This window comes from Chelonia mydas, chromosome 7 (genome assembly GCF_015237465.2).
Source record: "Chelonia mydas isolate rCheMyd1 chromosome 7, rCheMyd1.pri.v2, whole genome shotgun sequence".
In the NCBI taxonomy this organism is placed as follows: domain Eukaryota; kingdom Metazoa; phylum Chordata; order Testudines; family Cheloniidae; genus Chelonia; species Chelonia mydas.
The window spans coordinates 42,503,077-42,524,043 of record NC_057853.1 but is presented as its reverse complement, the minus strand read 5'-3'; the positions used below and the strand labels follow the sequence as shown (position 1 = coordinate 42,524,043).

The 20,967-nt window shown below is 42.7% G+C and overlaps 4 protein-coding genes and 1 long non-coding RNA gene across 21 annotated transcripts in view; 2 read left to right on the top strand and 3 right to left on the bottom strand.

Annotated features, from left to right (window-relative positions):
• Positions 1-2,298, bottom strand: part of NT5DC2 (5'-nucleotidase domain containing 2) — a 62,498-nt gene extending 60,200 nt beyond the window's left edge. For both annotated transcript variants that reach the window (XM_037904338.2, XM_043552238.1), the window contains exon 1: positions 1,962-2,298. In XM_037904338.2, the coding sequence (XP_037760266.1) occupies positions 1,962-2,298 (337 nt within the window). The remainder of the gene's footprint in view (positions 1-1,961) is intronic.
• Positions 2,299-2,466: 168 nt separating this feature from the next.
• LOC114018411 lies at positions 2,467-5,569 on the top strand. Its single transcript, XM_027817951.3, has 2 exons — positions 2,467-2,731; positions 4,683-5,569. Exons 1-2 carry the CDS (start codon positions 2,703-2,705, stop codon positions 5,107-5,109), a joined length of 456 nt encoding a protein of 151 aa, XP_027673752.2. The 5' UTR covers positions 2,467-2,702; the 3' UTR covers positions 5,110-5,569.
• A 1,057-nt stretch (positions 5,570-6,626) lies between these two features.
• SMIM4 (small integral membrane protein 4) lies at positions 6,627-10,125 on the top strand. Its single transcript, XM_043552234.1, has 3 exons — positions 6,627-6,856; positions 7,413-7,605; positions 9,780-10,125. Exons 2-3 carry the CDS (start codon positions 7,455-7,457, stop codon positions 9,839-9,841), a joined length of 213 nt encoding a protein of 70 aa, XP_043408169.1. The 5' UTR covers positions 6,627-6,856; positions 7,413-7,454; the 3' UTR covers positions 9,842-10,125.
• A 509-nt stretch (positions 10,126-10,634) lies between these two features.
• Positions 10,635-14,426, bottom strand: LOC119566856. Its single transcript, XR_005226301.2, has 3 exons — positions 13,374-14,426; positions 12,643-12,910; positions 10,635-12,263 (listed from the first exon to the last, which is right to left on the bottom strand). It is a non-coding gene; the product is annotated as an uncharacterized LOC119566856 (long non-coding RNA).
• Positions 14,427-17,434: 3,008 nt separating this feature from the next.
• Positions 17,435-20,967, bottom strand: part of PBRM1 (polybromo 1) — an 86,934-nt gene continuing 83,401 nt past the window's right edge. For all 16 annotated transcript variants that reach the window (XM_037905599.2, XM_043552215.1, XM_043552212.1 and 13 more), the window contains one exon: positions 17,435-20,569. In XM_037905599.2, coding sequence (XP_037761527.1) covers positions 20,397-20,569 — 173 coding nt within the window. In that variant the 3' untranslated portion in view covers positions 17,435-20,396. The remainder of the gene's footprint in view (positions 20,570-20,967) is intronic.

Genomic DNA, 20,967 nt, shown 5'->3' with positions numbered 1-20,967 from the left:
TAATTACAAAAGGCAGAGTTTCTATTTACATCTTGATAAGCATTGATAATGGGGAAAAATGCAGAAAGACATGTTTTATCGGTGAAGAAGAGTGTTCTTAACATACAGAATTTGTAAGATTTACCCAAACATGACATTGATTCATCAAAGATCTGACAACATTTTCCATTGTAGTCAGTCTCTCAAACATTTGCAATTCAGCCACAGAGGCTCATTTGACACGGAAACTTGAAATAACTGTCAGTCAAGGAGCAAATCTTTGACACCAGATTTGGTGTAAGTCAGTTTTAAATCATAAACAAGTTATGGGACACAAAGAATTCAGGATTTACACTTTTTCCTGCCAGGACTCAACAACCAGTTGTGTGTGTGTTTTCACCTGTGCAGGTTATTAATCACAGAGCTTTTTATACAGTGTATGGAAAATACCTTACTGAAGGTTTGAGAAAAGCACATTAGTTACTTCACATATTGTGCACTCTGCAGTTGGTACTGCTAATCATATCGCACAGATTGACATCACAGATATATCACACACAAATGCAGACTGTTGTAATAATGGAAACAGAAGAAGCCATAGTTAGTCATGTCAAGAACTCTGCAAGTGAAGTTGCTAAATAAACATTTATCAAGAGATTGTACTAGCTTCTATCACTACATGCATTCAAGATTCAAAATTTTAAATAGAGAGGTTCTCGTTCCTCTTTTAATACTAGCATAAAACAAAAGGAAAAATGAGCTCCAAGATACTGCTAGAGCAACATTAGGACTCTGACAAGTTGGAACTTCTTTGCAGTTTGGGGCTTAAAATGAACATACCCATTCTGACAGCATGTACTTAACACATCCTATTGTCTCTTGTGGAAACACAGTACTTAGCTTTGCACATCCCACTAAGGAACATACAGAACCTTACATTTTATAATCTCATTTTTCTTTTGTTTGAAAAACACTCATGACAAAACAAGCAAATATAAACAGAAGCAGCACTGTCTTCATAGATGAATATAACTATACAACAGGAGCACTTCCTTCCTCTTCCTAACAATAACAGCCTTACAAACAGCTATTTCACAGTAGAAAAAGAAAAGTCAGACTGTACCTAGCCTTGCAAGGGTGCTTACTCAGGGCATTCCAGGGATTAATAAACCTACAGGAGAATATCCTCCTTTATGTTGTGCTGGGTAAGAAACCGCCTAACAAACTGTTTTAGAAAATTTAGCAAAGAGGTGCTGAAAGGTGCTGGATTGACAGCCTTGGAGACTGAAGTCCTGTATTTAACCACAGAACAGGTACAACACAAGTACTGGTGACACAAGTTTGCCCATGCCTAATATCTTGATATGGAAAGTATTCCAAAAAGGAGTTCTGTATCCATCGCCTTGCCCATGCTTACAAAAATTCAGAGTCATAATTCACCACCAGTAAACAACCACGTTGTCAAAAAGTGCCAGTGTCCTGGCAACATTAAGTGGCGATTTACAAGTCTGAGTTTTGCTGGGGCAGATGCATGCCCAACCCATTAAGGAAGGTGGCTACTAGTGCCCGTTATAGTGATGCTTTTGTAGCGTGGACGCTGGGGCACTACAAACCGTACCCAGACCAGCACCCTGGGCAGGGCCCGTGGTGTGACCCACCAGGCAGAGGGCCTGCCCACCTGCTGACTGCGAGCGCAGGAGTTTGCTGCCGCACAGCCCCGGGGGCGCACGCTTGGAGACTGACCGCAGGGCATTTTCCCCGCGGGGGAAGCGGTTGCCTGAGGCGGAGCCGGGATGGGGCTGGGTCTGACGGGTGGCTGGTTTGCTGGCAGCACTTCAGTCTCTAGCGGTTCCCCGTCCTCCCTGTGCCGGAGGCAGGGCACAGCCCGGACCCCGGGGGGAGGGCAGCGTGGCCCGGGAGCTGAGACGCAGTACGAGGCACTGCAGGAGGCGGCAGGCCCAGTGCCCGGAGCCGGTTCTTACCATACACCAGTTTTTTCATCTCGTGGTATCTGGCCCATAGGTAGGACTTAGTGTCGGCGCCCTCGGCAGGGCTGGGCTGGCTGCTCAGGGGACTGCCTGCGGCCGGGCTGGGCTCCGCGGCTCTCCGGGCTCTGCCAGGGACTGACTGGGGTGGGGACTGCCCCGCAGACTGGTGCTGAGCCCTTTGCTGGCCCCAGCCCGCCCGCCTGCCCTCGCCGGGGCCGCTGCTGGCGGCGGAGCTGCAGCTCTGGCAGAAGACGGCGGCGGCCAGCTGCAAGCCAGCCCCGTTACCCTTCCACAAGCCGCTGCCCGCAGCCTTGAAGCCGACGGCGGCCATGACCTCCCCGCGGCTCCCCGGCAGGCGCGGAACTTAAGACGGCCCCGAAGAACCGCAGCCCTCTGGGAAGGGTCTGAAGCCCGCGCGCCCTCCCATGCACGGCCGCCTGCTCTGGCCACCCTGCAAACCGAGCGCCCAGCCAGCCGCCCGCTGCCCGGGGACCGCGGTAACTAACTCCGCGCTGCCAGCCAATGAGCAGCCGAGCGAGGCGGGCCACGCGGCCAATCCTCGATTCTGCAGAGGAGCCAGCGTTCGGGGGCGGTCTCTCCAGACCAGCAAGTCCCGTCTACACCGCAGCCACATGTGGGCCCCAAGGCTGCGCGGCGGAACGGGACTTGCAGTTCTCCCAACTGTTTCACTAGGGACCTGGTCAGGCAACCGACGCGCCAAGTACTACAGCTCCCATGAAGCATTTCGCCAATATAGCTGGAGGGTATTTAAATATTGTTTATTGCAGCTCTGCGGTAGCGATATTCAGGGCTCTGCGTGGTTGGGGGGGAGGGGGTTTGGTGTGCGTGGCAGCGTGGGGGGAAGGGGATGTGACTTCCCGTTCGTCTAAATTACTATTTCAAAGAAGGAATTGGAACTCAGTAGCCTGAATTATTCCCAACTAGATTAACCACAGAGGAAAGCAGTAAAGAGAATAATTCTTCCCTTACACGGGAAGATGGAGTAGATGCATACCATCTTTTCCATATCAATTTCTGCGGCCCTATCTATATTAGGGAACTTAAGGGAAAAGCCTATCAGTGCTACCACCAGTTCAGCTGTACTGCTGGAATCTCTATTGTAGACAATATTCCATCCTCCTCATGCATTTTTACAAGTCAACGGATTTGAAAGCTGTGTAAAAAAAACAAACAAAAAAAAAAACAACAAACCCTGGAAGTTGTTGGAGCATTGTGTACACTAGAATTCCACTGGTGCTACCATAGATGCAGCCAAAACAATTTTTAAACAATTTCAATTCCATGGCCTATGAGTAAGGCTATTTAGTCATGGGCATTTTTAGTAAAAGTCATGGACAGGTCACGGTCAATAAACAAAAATTCACAGCCCAGTGACCTGTCCATGACTTGTACTATATACCTCTGACTATATATTGCACATATTTCGTCCAAGTACAGTGGTATGTTAATTATAATGGCGCTGGATTATGTATGCTATTTTTGCAGAACAGGGATTGTAGAAGTGCCCTGTTAAGTAAGGACCAGATCTAGATGTCCATGTGTAAACAGAACTCTATGTATCAGTTTGAAGATTTCTAAAATGGGAGGTATTGTAGAGGCAGACCACTGATGCCACTTTAGCCCTGGCAGAATGAGACCAATGAGACCTAGCTATTGTCATCATAGCTAAGGCATAATAGGACTCAATTCATAATTGACACAGGCACTGAATTAAAATGGCATTCCCTTTACACAGATCTCCAAAAGCTACAAAACATCTTTTGAATTCTCAATGGTCTTAGTTCTATCCATGTATAAGCTCAAAGCCCTCTTGACATATAGGGCACAGAGCTCAGGAAACAGAGTATATTCCAAAAGTGAAAATACAGACAGGCTACCTTGAAGAAAAAAATGCCTGTCCCAAAACCAAAATTGTCTTAGTTTCTACGCTGAGGTTACTACTGCTTTTAAAACAACTTAATGTTGGGATAGAGAGGGAGGTTGCTGGGTTTTGTGTATTTCATTCTTCTACCTCAAGGATAAGCTGCTGCTCAAAAACTCAAAAACCCCAGTGCAGTAACTGGATCATCTGAAAATGAAAATTGGCCTCTTGTCTCAGTTTCCTTGCACAAGCTAGCCAAATGCAATTGCACCTTCTACTGCACATGGATGAACTCTCTCTGAAATGCAGAGTCAGTGGCCAAGCAGAGCCAGAAAAGAAATTTAAAAGTGAGATGGATACATCATTAACCTTTTCTGTTATTTGATGGGGTTTACAAGACATAGCAATGGAAAGCCACGTTTCAATATTAGAGTCTTGTGCAGATGTGCTTGGAGTTCCTTCTGTGCAGCTTCGAAGCTTGGAGCAGGTGTACTGCAGAAAGTAAAACAGTTACTTTCAAAACAAAATATTTTATTGGTATCCCCAAAATGGGGGAAAGGGGCAGAGCCATCAGCTCTATATCAGAGGTAAACACATACCCCTGCTCAGGATAGGATTTCAGGTTTGACATTCTCTGCCCATTTGTCATTGTGCATCACTGATCCATTGGCAAGCTGCTTCACTGCACAGTACTATCTATCTCTTAGGGGGTTGTTCAAGGTGTCCAGCAAATGGGACGCCAGCAACCACTTCCTCCCCCGGGGCAGTTTCACCAGGTTCGCCGACTGGCAGTTCATCCACTGGGCCCAACTCAACTGCGTTCCCCTCTACAGAGCCATCCGCAACGGCAACTGGGACAAGCGCTGCAGGAAGTGTGGCTATGCCAATGAGACCCTGCTCCACGTCTTGTGTGGCTGCAAACAGCACTCCGGAGCCTGGCGGCACTGCCACAATGCCATCCAGAACCAGCTGGTGAAAGCCATCCCGCTGTCCCTGGGGAAGATCACCGTTGACTCCGCCATCCCTGGGACAGACAGCCGACTGCGACCCAACATCATCGTGACAGATACAGAAAAGAAGAAGGTCCTCATGGTAGATGTCACAGTGCCATTTAAAAACAGGTCACAGGCCTTCCACAAGGCCCGAGCACAGAAGGCGTTGAAGTACACCTCGCTGGCCGACACCCTGAGAGCCCAGGGCTATGATGTCCAGATCCACACCTTGAGTGGGCGCCCTGGGTGCATGGGACCCCCACAATGAGCTGGTACTGAGAGCATGCGGAGTCGGTCGACACTACGGCTAGCTCATGAGACAACTCATGGTGTCCAACACCATCAGGTGGTCCAGAGACATCTACACAGAACACATCACGGGTCACCGCCAGTACCAGGTCGAGTAACCGAGAATGACGACCAGGGAAATAACCCACTTCCTTCCCTGACACCCCACCCATGTACTTATTCTCTAGACCAATACTGACTTAGACTCTTAATACATACCATGGGTGGGGTACCCAAGCCCATTTATCCACTGACGCTTTAAAAACTCCCACACCGCAATCTGGATCTGTGCTGGTTATGTGATATGTATGTACCTCGTGAACCTTGTAATCAATACTTGCAATATCCCATAACCCAACCCCAACCCCAGATGAACAGTACCTTCCCTCTTAACTTTTGTAAATTTGATTTTAAACATTAACTTCAATAAAATTTTTAAATCTCTTAGGGTTAATTCAGTTTCACTTCTCCAGGCTGACATTTGGGGGGGGGTTCCTCAGTCTAGGGAAAAGTATGTGTAAATTTGCTTATTTGAAGATACCATTTGACTAGATTCCTCAGCTTGGGTCTCACACCTCCCTGTGAAGCCCTGGAGTCAACTCTTCTCTCACCGGAGCCTTGAAATCGCAGGAGGGGTTCGGTAGTAACCAACAGTCTCTCCAGTGAAAGATTTCAGAGTAACAGCCGTGTTAGTCTGTATTCGCAAAAAGAAAAGGAGTACTTGTGGCACCTTAGAGACTAACCAATTTATTTGAGCATGAGCTTTCGTGAGCTACAGCTCACTTCTGTAGCTCAAGAAAGCTCATGCTCAAATAAATTGGTTAGTCTCTAAGGTGCCACAAGTACTCCTTTTCTTTTTCCAGTGAGAGACTTTTCCTGGTCTGCTGCACAGGTAAGCAACACAGAAAGTTACTCAGAGAATGAGAGACATTATTAAGTGGGACAAACCCTGGCCTAGGGCCCCTGACGACAAAGAATGCTTGCAAGGGGGCAACACCCCCTCTTAGGACCCACACTCTGGCTCCTCGCTTGAGAGCCTCCGGCAAGGGGCCAACACCCCAGCCCAAGACGTAGCACCCGGGCCCCTCGCCTGAGAACGATCGGCAAGGGGCCAATGCCGGGGACCCAGAGCCTGTGAGCCATCGGCAGGGCGGGAGAACCCGGTCCCTCACTGGCCCCACCCGCCGAGCCCTGCGAGGGGCGGCCTCGCCGCAGGCGGTGACGGATAGCAGCGCCCCACCGCAGTGCGCTCGAGGGGGCTGGGCGATAAGCCCCAGACCTACAGGGGCTGAAGGAGACTGGCCAGAACATGAGACGGCGCCACCACAGCCACTGGCGCTCTCTGTCTCCTGGTCGACCCCGCCTCTAGGCGACAACCCCCTCCACAAACCGCGCTCCTTAGGCCCCGCCCTTTCCAGCCGCTCTGACCAATCAGGCACATGGCAACCGACCCTCCTGGATCACGTGCCCACTACGTTTCTTCTGCCTGCTGCGGCTGCGCTGTCTTCTTCGCGTTCCCTTCCGCGCCCGGATTGGGGCGGGGTGTGGGTCGTCGTCCTCCGTGCGGGTCGCGAGACGCCTCCCCCGGTTGGCTGCACCGAGGGGGAGGAGGGCATGTGCGGATTGGGGACCGTTATATGAGTGACCGTTGGGGCCCCTGAGACCGCCACACAGGCTGGGGGAGGGTCTGGGGCTCCCCGGGCAGGAACTCGGACAGTGGCCTGTAGGTTTGTTGTCTGCGGGGTGGCGAGGGCCCCTCCCTGCCCCACCAGCGTGCTTGGGGAGAGGGACGGGGGTTAAGGCGTCCCCCCCCTCCCCCGCGCTGTTAGCTCCAGCTGGAGGCTATTGGGTGTGGACGGGAGTCGGGGTGCGTGGAACTAACGCAGCCGGGAAGACACAGGAGGCGAGAGCGGACGTGCCTCCTCTCGCCGTTGCTCAGCTGCTCCTCGGGTGGGAGGGAGGTAATGGTGTAGTGACAAAGACCCTGCTGCTCTTGTTTACTGTGTGACAAGCCTTTCCCTTCTCCCATGTATACCCCTCAACACAGTAGAAACAACCAGGGATTGCAAAAAGAAAAGGAGGACTTGTGGCACCTTAGAGACTAACCAATTTATTTGAGCATAAGTTTATGCTCAGATAAATTAGTTAGTCTCTAAGGTGCCACAAGTACTCCTTTTCTTTTTGCAAATACAGACTAACATGGCTGTTACTCTGAAACCAGGGGTTGGTTGTGTTTGGGCTGGTAAACACTTTATTTGACTCCACAACTCTTCTTTCTTTCAGCTTGTTTGGGGGTGGAGGTAAGACCCTATTGTCATCCCTGAAATGCTGGTGAGGAGAAAAATAAGATACCTCTTGCAGCTGGTGCCTGGAAAGCAGCACTTTGGCATGTACAGATTCCTTCCTTTCTTCTTTCTCCTTGGGGGAGCCATGGAGTGGTTTATGATCAATGTCCGGCTTGGCGAAGAGACATTTTGTAAGTGGCAGGAGAGTATTGTCAAGTTGCACATATTCCACTTTTGGATCCAATATCTTCTTTTCTAGTGAAGTGGGATTGCCCATCTCTGCAACTTGCACACTGTTACCAATGATCTACTATCCAAAATATTCTACTATTCCAGGATGCACATTTCATTTTTCTGACCTATAAACTATAGCTTTTATTAACTAAATCCCCGTAGGCATGCTAGAGCACACCAGTGCTATTTTTGTTTACATAGCAGCAGCTTTCATTAGAGTTAGTTTAAAAAAATTTAAAGTCCAATTTAAGATTTTAAGTAACAAACAATTAGCATCCACTTTAACAAAGAGTATCCTTAAACTTTAAACGCCCATTACATTTTTAAAAATCTGAAAACTAGTTGCTCTGTATTTTATATTCTAAGATTTGCCATTGCAGGTTCTGTTTTTGCCTGAGACCAGCTGAAGACACTCACCTAAAGCCCTGTCAGTAGTAGAATCAGAACCATCCAAGCAAAGCAGTTTGTCAGTATGAGGGTAGTAATCCAGCATATTGAGTGTCACACTTTTAATCCAGCTGCAATTTAAGATAAAACATTAATTCGGCTATTGTACACCTGAAAGATTAATGAGTTACATTAAAGTGCCTTCCTCTCAGTAAGTAGCTGTTTACCCAAGTAAACTCTATGAAAGCAATGAATTAGGTTTTTGTTTTTTTTTTAAATAAAGAAGCCTCATTAAATTTGTATATAGGGGCATTTCAGAAAGAGGAACTAAGTAACATTTCAGTGTTGCTGTTTGGTATGATGCAACTATCCATTATACTTCACATATCCTGATGTTTTCTACATTTGCAAACATCTAAATATATCATTTCCAGAGCTGAAAACTAATATATTTGCCCAGTTCGATGTCTCACATTAGGTGCTTTTAGGGGGTTGGTTGGTTTGTTTTGCATGTAAATCTTCCACTGGCACTACTGCTGTATGGTAGGTTGTGAAGAAAACCATGTTAATTAGAAAGCATCCTTTGCGTTTCTGCAGATGAGTTTATTTTCTTCCATATAACAGGAATGTCACATACCTAAATGATGATGCGCGAAAGGCCGAACTGGCTCACTTAATTTTGCAGTTTTACTTGTTCACAAACTGGTTGTTTTTGTGAAAAACAGGCATACATAGTAAAACTGATCATTAATCATTGTTTTCCCTTGCAGGAACTCATCTGGTCATGGGTATTTATTATGAATTAGAAGTTCAGACAGGACCATATTAAGGCAACATGGGGGCTTAGGCATTCTGTGGCATGAGTTAGGTGATAGATAGGTGGTTTCTAGCTTGTGCCTGCATACCATGACCATGCCCTGTGTACCATGCAGCTTCCTCTCAAGTGGCAAGTGCCACCCAAACAAGATGTCCGCTGTGGGGAGACAGGCACCACCACCACCCAAAGGAGGAAGACTTCAGTCTTCATAAACCTGGAGGGTGGGGGTTGCTAACACCATTCCAGCAGAGCTGTGATTGAGCCGTGGCAATCAAAGACCCCCTTCTCACAGTCCTTTGCTGGTGTGGTGTCACTAGGGCCCCCCACAACAGTGGTTTTCAGAGTCAACGCTTCATTCTGTGGAGCAGCTCACAGCTGAGCTGTTTCAGGCTGTCAGCACATGCAGGTAGACTTTACTGTGTTAGTTACACTCAAGTTACATTTTCAGTCTTTTCTTTGTAAGGATCAGATCTAGAAAACAGGTTTTGTGTTTTGTTTTTTTAAATGAAGCTGAGATTTTGAAGCCTTTGTGATATTCCAGGAACTAGGAACCTAGGCACAGACCTATACCTTAATCTGGCCCTGCCTTCAAACAGGGCCAGATTATATATTTTTTTAAATTTAGTTGTTTCCATGGGAAGGTATGTGTGCATCATATTTCAGGTATAGAAATTTTTTTTAAATGTATATTCTCTCTTGGGTAAAACAGCAATTCAGGGCAAGATGGAAGTGAGAATTTATTTTTTAAATAGGGTAGATTAGACTCATTAACTCATTCTTTTAAGTTCTTGTCAGCATCTACAAATGGAAACTAGCTCTGAAAGCTCTTAAGTGTCAAAATTCACAAATTTAGGATTTTGTTCTTGGAAGATTGTTTGACTCTTCCTAAAATCTCAAGCAAATAATCAAAGAATCTCTTCACGGCAGATGATGTTTACCGTAGGAAACGGTCGGAGAGACAGTATGAGCGGAGGATGGAAGAAAGATGAATTTTTCACTGAACCATTTTGACAGAAATGCCCTGAACCCTTGAATCCTGTGAATCATAGTTTAGAGAATTATAACTCCTGTTAAATGCATTCACAAGACTACATCTCTGCAAATTAGACTGTAATGCACTCATTGCCTGGTCTATGAAACATGGTTTTCCAAAATATTTTGAGTGTATTCTTCCTTCACCCACTTTAGAATCTTTTCCAGTAATATTTTCTGAATAGAAGGGTGAAGAATGTTGTTTGTGCAAAGCTCTGTTAAATAAACTAAACTGAATAAACAAAGTACCACTGCTTCTTTCCTATGCATGCTGAGACAACTCCCACTGTAACTGGATTAAGCAGAAGAAAAGTAGATAAGTTTTACTTGTATCTTGGCACATATGCAATTTCCATAGTTAGTTAGTTTTGCTTGTATTGATAGAAACTGCTCTTGTCTCAGATTTGTTTTCTTTCCACTATACTGCTCTTTCCCCCAAATACAATAGTACAGATTTATGGAAAAATAAGCTTGCTACGCTTGGAGTATATTTGAAGAGTCATCCATTTAGGCCTGACTAAATACATGTATCGGTTGCACCAACTGCAGCCACTCTGATGATAAGGAGATGAATATGAGATATGGTCTTGGAAAAGGTTATCTTTTTAGATCCTTAAGTGTGGAGGGACATGCAACAGAAATATATGAAACACTGAATTATTTTAATTGATTCCTGGATCTATTTCTATAGAAAGAAAATACTGCTCAAGGACAACAAGAAGCTGTTTAAAATAATTTTTTGGTCTTAAAGCTACCTAGCAGAGCTAAAAACATTTAATTTCAATATACAAAGGCATTTCAGTAATAATGCAGGAAAATCACCCATATCATGTAATACAATATTTTGAATTAGAATTGCCTTATTAAAACTGCAGTGCCAAGCCAAAGTTGTGTGCTGCAGTTTGTGTTAACTTCTACAGTACCTGACTTGAAGCCTAGACTTTCTAGCAATGCATTATATTACAACAAAACATTTCCCTAACAAGTTTTTAAATCAAGGGTTATGATTAGGACAAAAACCCAGATGGGCTATGTACTTAAACTATCTTTTGCTAATTCCTTTTTAAGAGCCGCATTATACAGAAGTGGGTTTTCATTAATTAAAAAGAGACGACAACTACTGCCTCAGATATCTCATCTAGGTATTTGATTTTTAAATGCAGGAGAGAGACTTTGTTACAAGACTGAAGACTATCCAGAAATTCTCCATCACCATCTGCCCCAAAGATTTCATTTTTTAAAGGGCTAGCGCCACTTGTGTTTTCAGAAAAAAAAAGTTGATTGCTAAGAGAACAAAGGTATGACTAAGCCCTATTATACTTTAGAAAAAACATAAGCAAAAAATATCTAAGCAACTGAGAAAGGAATGAAATTCAGAGGTAACAGCAATAGGTTAGATTTTTATTCTGACAGAGATAAGAATCTTTGGACTGTAAATTCTTTAGGGCAGGCAGGGACTTAAGTCTTCATATACATCTGTAAGACCCTGATCTTGTAAACATTTATGCACATGGTTAACTTTAATATCCTAAGTCATTCTATTAAGACTAATTTGAGGCCATTGGGCACTACTGTAACAGATTACACACAATAATACAAGAATGTTAAGTTTGCAAAGTCAAGCCCTTAATTAGAAAAATGCCATAATTTTACCTCTACAAAATGTGGCCCCTTCTACATGCAAATATATTATGATAGTGTTTAACTACACTATTTTCTGCCCATGACCTAGCCTTGCATCATTCAGGGCACAGGAGGGCTGGCTCACTGAATTAGCAATTATTCAATATATTGTTTATTCTCATTGTTTAATGTGTGGCCCAAACCCATATTAATTGCACCCTATTCAAATCCAACACTGATGACAGAATTATTAATTTCCTAATTCACTTTTCTATGGTAGTCTTCACTATGGTATCTGAGTGCTTCACAAGTATTAATGAATTTATATTCATAACTCCCATGTGAGATCAGGTGATATCCCCTTTTTATAAATGGGGTACTGAAACAGAGATATTAACATCAAAAGTGTCCATAAACTTCGGTTGCCCAATTTCAGACCTCTGCATTCTGATTTTTCAGAGAGTAGTTAGCATTTTTATAGCACTGTATGTTCAAAGCACAGCTCCCACTGACTGTAGTTGCATCTGTGAGTGCTCAGAACTTTTGCAAATCAGATTCCAGGGTCTCAAGTTGGGCAAGCAGAAAGTGAAAACACAGTTAGTGGCCAGCTATGAAAAGTTTGTTCTAAAGGAAACAAATCACTGGTGCAAGTTGTCCCTTTCAGTTGCCATTGTTTCCCACAGAACCCATGGCTTTCAGTTACAATGGGGCTGGTGTGATCTGGAATCCAAAACTCTGCACGCTGTACTGCAACACCTGAAACAGAGAAGATGTCTCACTACTGTGGCTAATTGCCTTAAAGAAAGCAATTATATATTTTTTAAAAAGTGTTAATGTAAGCAGTGTCCCTTCTATTCTAACTTTTTGGTTTAACATTTTCTTGTTTGGTCCAGAGGCTATTAGGATTTTTTAAAATCTATTTAATGGTATTTAGATATTTCCCAAATTAATGAACCAAATATCATGATATTAAAGTCCTAAATAAACATAGATTTGGGCTTAAAAAAAAATCACACAGTAACTCTGGTGGAGGCTGGGACAGAGTCCAGTTCTCACAGTGGTATTCAAATGCCTTAACCATGAGACCCTCCTTTCTGTTCCTGCAATCCTGCCTCATTTCACTAACTCTGCACACCTTTGAACTAATGAGGAAGGGGTCCAGACACCTTCAACAGGTCATCAGCAAGGTTGGAGCCTTAAGATCCTCAGCACAGACCTCTGCCACTTGAACTAATGAAGTATCTGATATCAATAGTAGTTTGTCATTCCCTATGTGTAGTAGCACTGGAGGCAGGATAAGACACAACTTTGCCAGTGGGTTTCACAGATATTTGTTGACTGCAGAGGAATGCTGATATTCAGGAATCTTGAGTTCCATTGAAGGTTCTGGAGGAGAGCATGACCTAAGGATAAGAGATGCTTCTTGTCTTTGGCCTCTGTCCTTGACTTCTTCTACCCTACACCTCTCATCATAGTTCCAGTCTCCTTCCCAAACCAGTCTCAGTCTTCCCCTCTGGACTACTCACCTGATCCCCAATCTGTGCCTCTTCCCAGTCCCAGTCTTCTCGCTCAGCCAGTCTCAGTCGTCACATACATACCCATAGAGATGGGCTCATCATCTGATTTCAGTCCCTTCCCCGCCCATCCTAAGTGTCTTCTAGTCCCCCACCCTTTCCCTTTTCCCTTGACTGGCTCTCAACCCCAGTTATCTTGCCCAGCAAGTCCCAGTCTCCTTATACCAATTTCCTCCTAGCACCCGCCACCCCAGTCTGGATTTTGTCCCTTCTGCATTCAAGTCAGTGAGTTTCCTCCTTCATGCTGCCTGAGATCCAGCGTTAAAGAGCACAGGAATAGAAAATTTCTTACCAATAATTACCTTTCTGCTAGCCGCGTCTTCCATAGTTCTTGACATCTGGGCTGCTCTGCTCACTCTTGCAGTTCACAGAGGCAGATCAGCTTTTTGTTGCCACCACTCTGGCCATGCCCCCTCGGCTCCCGCTTGTGGACAGATGAGTTATTCCAAAGCTGTAAAAATTGTATAATAATATTAGTAACAAATACTTCAGAGGTAACTGACCAACTATGTTCAGTGAACCACAACAGAAAAAAAAGGCCCATGTTAAAGATCCCACTCAGCAGCTGACCTTTTGGCTCGAGGCCAAGTGGGTAGAATTGTGGGAGAGACTGCTAGGAGAAAGGAAATCATCAATAAGAAATTTTCTATACTGTAGCCCAGAATTTCCCACAATTCTCTGGGACTTGTCGAGCAGTGAACAGATGTAGGGAGGGCATAGAGAAGGTCAGGAGAAAAGGAAAACAGTATCCCCTCCCTGCTCATAACATTTGCTCAAAGGCAAAAATCATTTCTAAGCCATCACCTCCAGCACCTTCCTGCTCAGGTCACCAGTGCGCAGAACTGGAAGTCTACCTTGTAATGCTTGCTAACAATGGTAGTAGTTGACCATGTGGTCGCCTTACAAATTTCTGATGTAAATGCATGAGCTATTTTGCACACGATGTCACCAAGGATTGCGGGAGTGTGTCCTGACCACTTCGGGGACTGAAATTTCCGATGCCTTGTATCCTTCCACAATACATAATCTAACCCAGTGGTTCTCAAACAGGGGTATGTGTACCCCTGGGGGTACGCAGAGGTCTTCCAGGTGGTACATCAACTCTAATTATTTGTAATTATTTTTACAACGGGCTACATAAAAAGCACTAGCACAGTCAGTACAAACTAAAATTTCATATAGACAATGACATGTTTATACTGCTCTACATACTATACGCTGAAATATTTATACTCCACTTGATTTATAACTATATGGTAAAAATGAGAAAGCAAGCAATTTTTCAGTAACAGCGCGCCATGATACTTTTGTATTTTTATGTCTGATTTTGTAAGCAAGTAGTTTTTAAGTAAGGTGAAACTTAGGGATACACAAGACAAATAAGACTCCTGAAAGGGGTACAGCAGCCTGGAAAGGTTGAGAGCTACTGATTTAATCCACCTAGCAATGGAGAACTTGGAAGCTCTAAGTTTTTGGCATTTCGGGTGGAAGGATACAAACACGGCACCCAAACTCCTCACAAACCCTGTACATTTGAGATAAATTTTCAAAAGCCTTCTAACGTCTGTCTCGCCTATCCTCAGGGGGTGCTGTGGCCTTGGACAAAATGAAGAGAGAATCACTTCTTTGGAAGCATGGAAGGAAGAGTTCACCTTTGGGATAAATAATTCCAGAGTTCTGAGCACCACCTTGTCTTCATGAAACACACAGTAAGTCTCCTGCCCAGAAAGTGCTGCCAGCTCCAACACTTGCCTGGCGGACATGATATTCTATCAGAAAGCAAGTCTTGATGGACAAATAAAATGCTGACACTTACACCAGTGGTTTGAAGGGGTGGTTTGTCATGGCTCTTAGTACAAGTGGCAGGACCCATCTGGGAATGAGGCCTGATTACCGGTTGGCTAATCAGACTGTCCTAAGGAATCTGGCTTCCTGGGGGTTCTCTACCAGAGAGCCATGGATCTTGCAAACACCACACTACTAAGGGCAGACAACTGACATGCAATGGTGCTAGTTTGGAGGAAACCTTTGTCAAAGCTTTCGTAGAGAAAAATCCAAAATAGCCAGAGTTCCTGGATTCCTAGTATTAGCTTCGTGACTCTGCACCAGCCTCAGAACTTGGTCCAGATAGAGGGCCATGCTTGTAAGGTCACCACTCTTCTAGAAGACCTGTCCTGATGACTTTGGAGGACAAACCTTAGTGCTTCCCTTTCGATAACGAGGCTATTAGGTGCAGCTGGCTTGGGTATGACTGAAGAAGAGACCCTTGTGAGAGGATGTCCTGTCTCTTTGGGAGCTGTAGCGGTAGTCCTAATTTCAGATCTATCAGGTCCAAAAAACAGGGCTTTTTTGGCCGGCGTGGGATTACCAATATTGCTGTCACTTGCTCTCATTTTATTTTCTGGACCACCTTCCCTAATAATTGGAAGGGTGGAAATGCATGGAGGAGGCCATGTGGCCATCCGTGCAATAGGGCATTTGTCCCCATGAATCAGAGGTGCACCTCCCTAGTGAAGTACTTTGGTCTCTTTGCATTCATGTGGTTCGTGAATAGGCCATTTGAGGGCAGCTGAACAATCAGACGATTAACTTGAAGACTTCCTGATTCAGGCACAACTCAGAATTATTCACCTTGCCCCTGCTAAGCCTTCTAATTCGTGTCTCCCTTTATGTGGACTGCCCTAAAGAAAAGAATGTTCTGTCCACTGTATGATTAACATCGTTTTGGCTTGTAGCCCTGGGTTTCTTGTTCCTCCCTAGGTTGTTCACATAAGCAACTGTGGTCATGTTGCAGGACCTGAATCAGGACATAGTTTCCTTCTAGGCTGGACTGGAACCTTCATCGCACCAGCTTGACTGGTCTTAGTTCTAGACAGTTTATGTTGTAGGTCCTTTCCTCTGTGTTCCAGGTGCCTTGAGCTGTTTGGTACTCCAAGTATGCTTGCCAGCCTGAGGATCAAAGGATCTAGAAGGCTCATGGGCATGCCCTAGCGGACATTGACCTGGGCTGACCACCATTTTAAAGAGTTGATTACCTGTGCCTAAACCCTCACTTGATCTTTCATGTATGCCAGGGAGCGGTCCAATACCTTGAAGAAAAAGCCTTGAAGGAGCCCAATGTGTGATTGCATCCGCAGAATGATCCTTATATGCACAATAAGCAAAAGGTCTGACAAAGTAATTGAAAACAGGGTCTTACAAAAGTGCTCGGCAACCTTAACTATAGGTAATGCTACCAGATCTGCTTTAATATTGAGACAGTTAATCAAATTCAACATTAGTTGAAGCAGCTACAGCTCTACAGTTCAGCTGGGCCCACTAATGTCAGCAGTAAGTTTGGTCCATTATCTCATTAAGATCTAAATTAGACTTTATGGCAGATAGAGTAAGTAGTAGGAATATAAGAACTGAGTTTTCAAGCAGGAACAGTATGAAGTTTGGGAAATTTTCTGCTCAAATGGATTGTACAGGCCCATGTGACACTTGGCTGTGAAGGGCCATTTATAAAGTTGACAGACATTACATTTTTTGAGAAGAAATGTTTCCTCTCTTCAGAACCATTAACTTTTGTTAATTCAGTTATTTAAAAACATCACATTGTGTGTCCTGCTGGCTATTTGACATGATTTGTGTTTCCAATTTATGCCAAACACTTAGATTCTTAGATAGGAGCCCCTGTAATTTTTTAAAAATAAAACTAGAAAAACATTTCCATCCTCATTTTTAATTGTAATTTCAAATGTTAGGTAAAGGTCTTTGAATATCAGGTTTACAGACAGACTGCTTTTTTCACCCTTAGTATTCTAATTTAGCTTAATTCCCAAATATATGAGGCAGTCCTGAATTGGGCCTACTTCTAGGATCTAATTAGAGGCCTGCTGTTTATTCTCAGTATGAATGCACACACAAACATTGGACTCATGGGATTTTTAATTAATTTATTTTTTTTTACTACCAGTTTGTGCTATGACAGCCTGGGTTGGTTTATATCTTACCATGCCAATCACCACTGGTTTGCTTCTTTTGGTGACTCTTCAGTTCTTGCTGATCAAAAGGTCATATTCCACATGGCTCAATATTGGATCCGTATCGTTCAGCATCACTGTCCTTGGCAGTACAACCCAGGGATTTCCTACTGTGTAGAGGACAATCTGAATGCTGTTGTCTACTGATTCTTAAAACAAAACAAAAAACACCACACACTCACTCACTCACTCTCTCTCTCTCACACACACACACACACCCCTTCTTTCCCAAAGTCTTGATAAAATCTGGATTTGCAACAGTCAGAGCTGCTTGAAATAAAATTTTAACAAAAGTCTTAATGGGACAATCAAACCTGGTTAATCCAAATCACTTTGCAAACTATTTTTATTCAAATTAAAAAGCCTCAAACAAATTGATGGTACATACATGTTATAAGCCTGGTTATCACTAACATTTTGGGTACACAGATGTAAGGAAAAACCAAACATGGATTAACCAGGTCCGAAAACATATACTGAAAAGTCACCAACACCAACTTTCAAATTTTTACACAAACAGTAAGTTTTCTCTCGAAGGAAAGGGAGGGATTGGGGGGAGGACTGGGGAAGAGAAGATGAACAATTAACGGCCTCCAAGTAGTTTACTAAAATACAGATTCTAAATTAATCTATTTTTCACTCTCACAGAAGCCAACCATTTCCCATGCATCCTTTTTTTTTTAATTTTAAAAATTTCATTTATGCCAATACAGTAAATCACGGTGAAATACAAATTATGGGTTCAAATATTCCCAAAGAGAGGCATGTCTTTTTAACCATTCAGAAAATTATTTAGAAAATAATTCTAGATTGTAGCCATCAAACCATAAATCCTAAATTTTACTGCACTCTCCATTGAAATGCCCGCAATATACAGAGACATGATTTTGAAATAAATAAAAAGTTTAATATAATTGATTAGGGCCAGCCCAGTGGCCTCATGGTAGTGCTCTGCACTGCCACGCAGGAGACCCAGGATTTGGTTTACAGTTCCAATCTCTTGCTCCTGGGCCAGGAGGAGCGGTGAAGGCTCCCTACGGTGGGAAAGAGGCAATGCTGCAGGTTGTTCAACACTGACCTTTCTGACAAATTAAAGATCTGAGATGTATAGATTCCAAAGGGAATCCCATCCAGTGCCCAAAAGAAAAATTAAAAATAAATAAAAAATAACTTAAGTAAAATTAATTCCAGGCTCTTTGGTGTAATTTTGTTAAATGTCTAGCAATAAGAGACTCTGATTGTAGTGATACAGTTCATGATGGTTCTAAATACTCAAAAATTAGGACTTGCTGCCTATCTGATTCAGCTCAATGTTCTGTTTTTGTTGCTAAAATCTGCAAAGCTTATGGTCATTTAAATGTACATTAAAATGATACTATACATGTTGGAGGTTTAATATATTTGCAAAATGTTTTACATTAAATTTAAATTTAGAGTTGGTTGTTTACAAATGGCAGTAAACTAAACAAAGGGTATATGTGCAATACTTGTATTACTTGTAGGGTTCAAATTTACAAATCACTTCCCTCTCCGTACTGTTTCCCTTTCCTTCATATTAGTATCATGTCTGAAGACCTGGATCTTTAAATGACTACCAGAAAATATGAAATAATATTTCCTGTAATTACTGAAAAAATTAACAAATAGTGTAAGATCAATCACAATTTATACTTGCACATCACATTTTCCTCATCACTACAAAGCATGTCACTGAACTAGGCACCAAAATGTTGACTATTTTAAAGTGAAAATTTGCACATTGTGTTCAAGGAAGACTTTTCTATTCCAGTGCTTTTTAAAATACATTTCTACATGATAAATATTTCACTCTGTTAGATGAGAAAATATCAGCAGATTGGTCCTTTTGGATACATGTTTCAGTGATCACCCTAGTTGAAGATTTTTAAGTAATTTTGCTTTCCCAAATTTTTTTGTTTGCTGCATATCAAAATCATTAAAAAAAATAATTAAGTATCATAAAAGAATTTGGCTCTGATAAACAACTTTGCAGTCAAAAAGCTTGTTTGTTAATTTGTTTTTAACTGTCTGGCAAGTTCTGAACAGAAGGAAGTCACAGCCCTGAAATGTGGATAGAACACACCATACGTACCTAGTGATTAAGAAGAAAAAAGGTGCAATGCAAGCAACCTATTCTCTCCCATCTATAAACCCTGGTATACACTGTGTTGATTTTACACATGCTGTAGTATTTTATTTTAAAGCTAGAATTATATGTTCAATTTCCCTCCAGCCATACTACAATACTTTCATTATAGTGAACTGAAACACTTAAAAAAAAATACAAAAATCTCTTATAATACCAAATCATTAACAGAACATATGTAGATTTTAAAATCATTTTAAAATTAATCAGCTGCAGTCTTTCCCCCTCTTTTATTTACCTTCCAAGACCTAAATTAAGTCAAAGTTTTGCATTTCTCTTGCAAATATTAATGAACCTAAACCCATGCAAGGAATGCAGCTCCCTACCCTGCTGTACGTGTAAGTGATGTCACAGAACCCTGAATGCAGGTCTTGGCAGATAAAGCATTTCACCTTTCAAATGCATTTATTTGTGGTTCAGTCTGTACGTGTATTCTGTTACTGATCTGGGATCTCAATGGCCATTGTCAACACCATCAAATAACTGGACACAGTTGGACAACACAGCAGTAAGCACATCTGTGTCCTTTCTACACTAGCATTTCTACTGTTGCTACAACCAGTGGAGCTGCGCTAGTGGTTAATCACAGATTCAATTGTTGCTAGTGTTGACGCACCCTTTTCCTTTATTTACATAAAGCCTTTCAGTTCACATCCAACTGGTATTTCTGCTGGAAGTGGTTAACACACACAAGCACATGTACACACATTCTTCTATGAGGTAAACTATGACTAATTTCACATTCCATTGTATTTTTCAAACTAATTTGTAAACGCTTATTTGTTTTGCTTTTTTCTCTTTTTTATACAAAAAACTGATGGCATTCGATTCTCAGTAATAAGTACAAGAAAGATGAAACCTTGACTACACTTATAATCAAATATGAAATTGCCTTTTAAACAAAGGGAACATATGCAAAAGTTTTTGTATTGGATAAAGTCAACGTAATATAACAAAAAGTGAAAGATGCTTATTAAAAGTGTCCTTATAAAAATGGTCTTGCAATGTACAGCAAAATGCAATAAAAATTATTGTTGGTTATCTCTCCCCAGCCAGTAACTAAAACAGCTATTGTTCCACAAAACTCTTTATATGTTGGTATCAAAGGAAAAAGCAATGTATGTGATTAAACATTTTCTATGTTGTATGCTTGACGGATATTGAGGGTGTCTCGTAGCATCAAGTCTCGAAGACGCCACAGTGCATCTGCCATTGTGGTATGGGCCCCTTTACTTTTCAACCAGTGTGAAGGAAGACGGCTCTCTTGTTCTTTGGATAGATGGACATCACGTCTTCGTGCTGAAAAATTAAGGAACAGCCTAATTACCTCGTGCCTCTTTTTAAACTGGTTTGCCTGCCTCCCCTCCAAGATTTCCCATCATATTGGAACAACATGGAATACAATTCTACTGTATGTCTTCCCTTTCTCCCCACCCCCGCATCTCCAGTCCCTCAAGAATATACAAAACATTTAAATTTATTCTTTATTACACTTCTAAAATAAAGGAATTAGTTTACTGAGTTTTGGTATGCTCATCTTATATCCTTAATTTTTGTTATGGTTGCATTCATGTATTTTATTATTAAATGATCCATAGTTTTATTAAAATACCTTCTGTTTCTGTACAAGCCATCTTTTTTACCTATTTTAAAATGTAAAATAACAAAGTTGGAGAAACAGAGAGGGACACACTTGT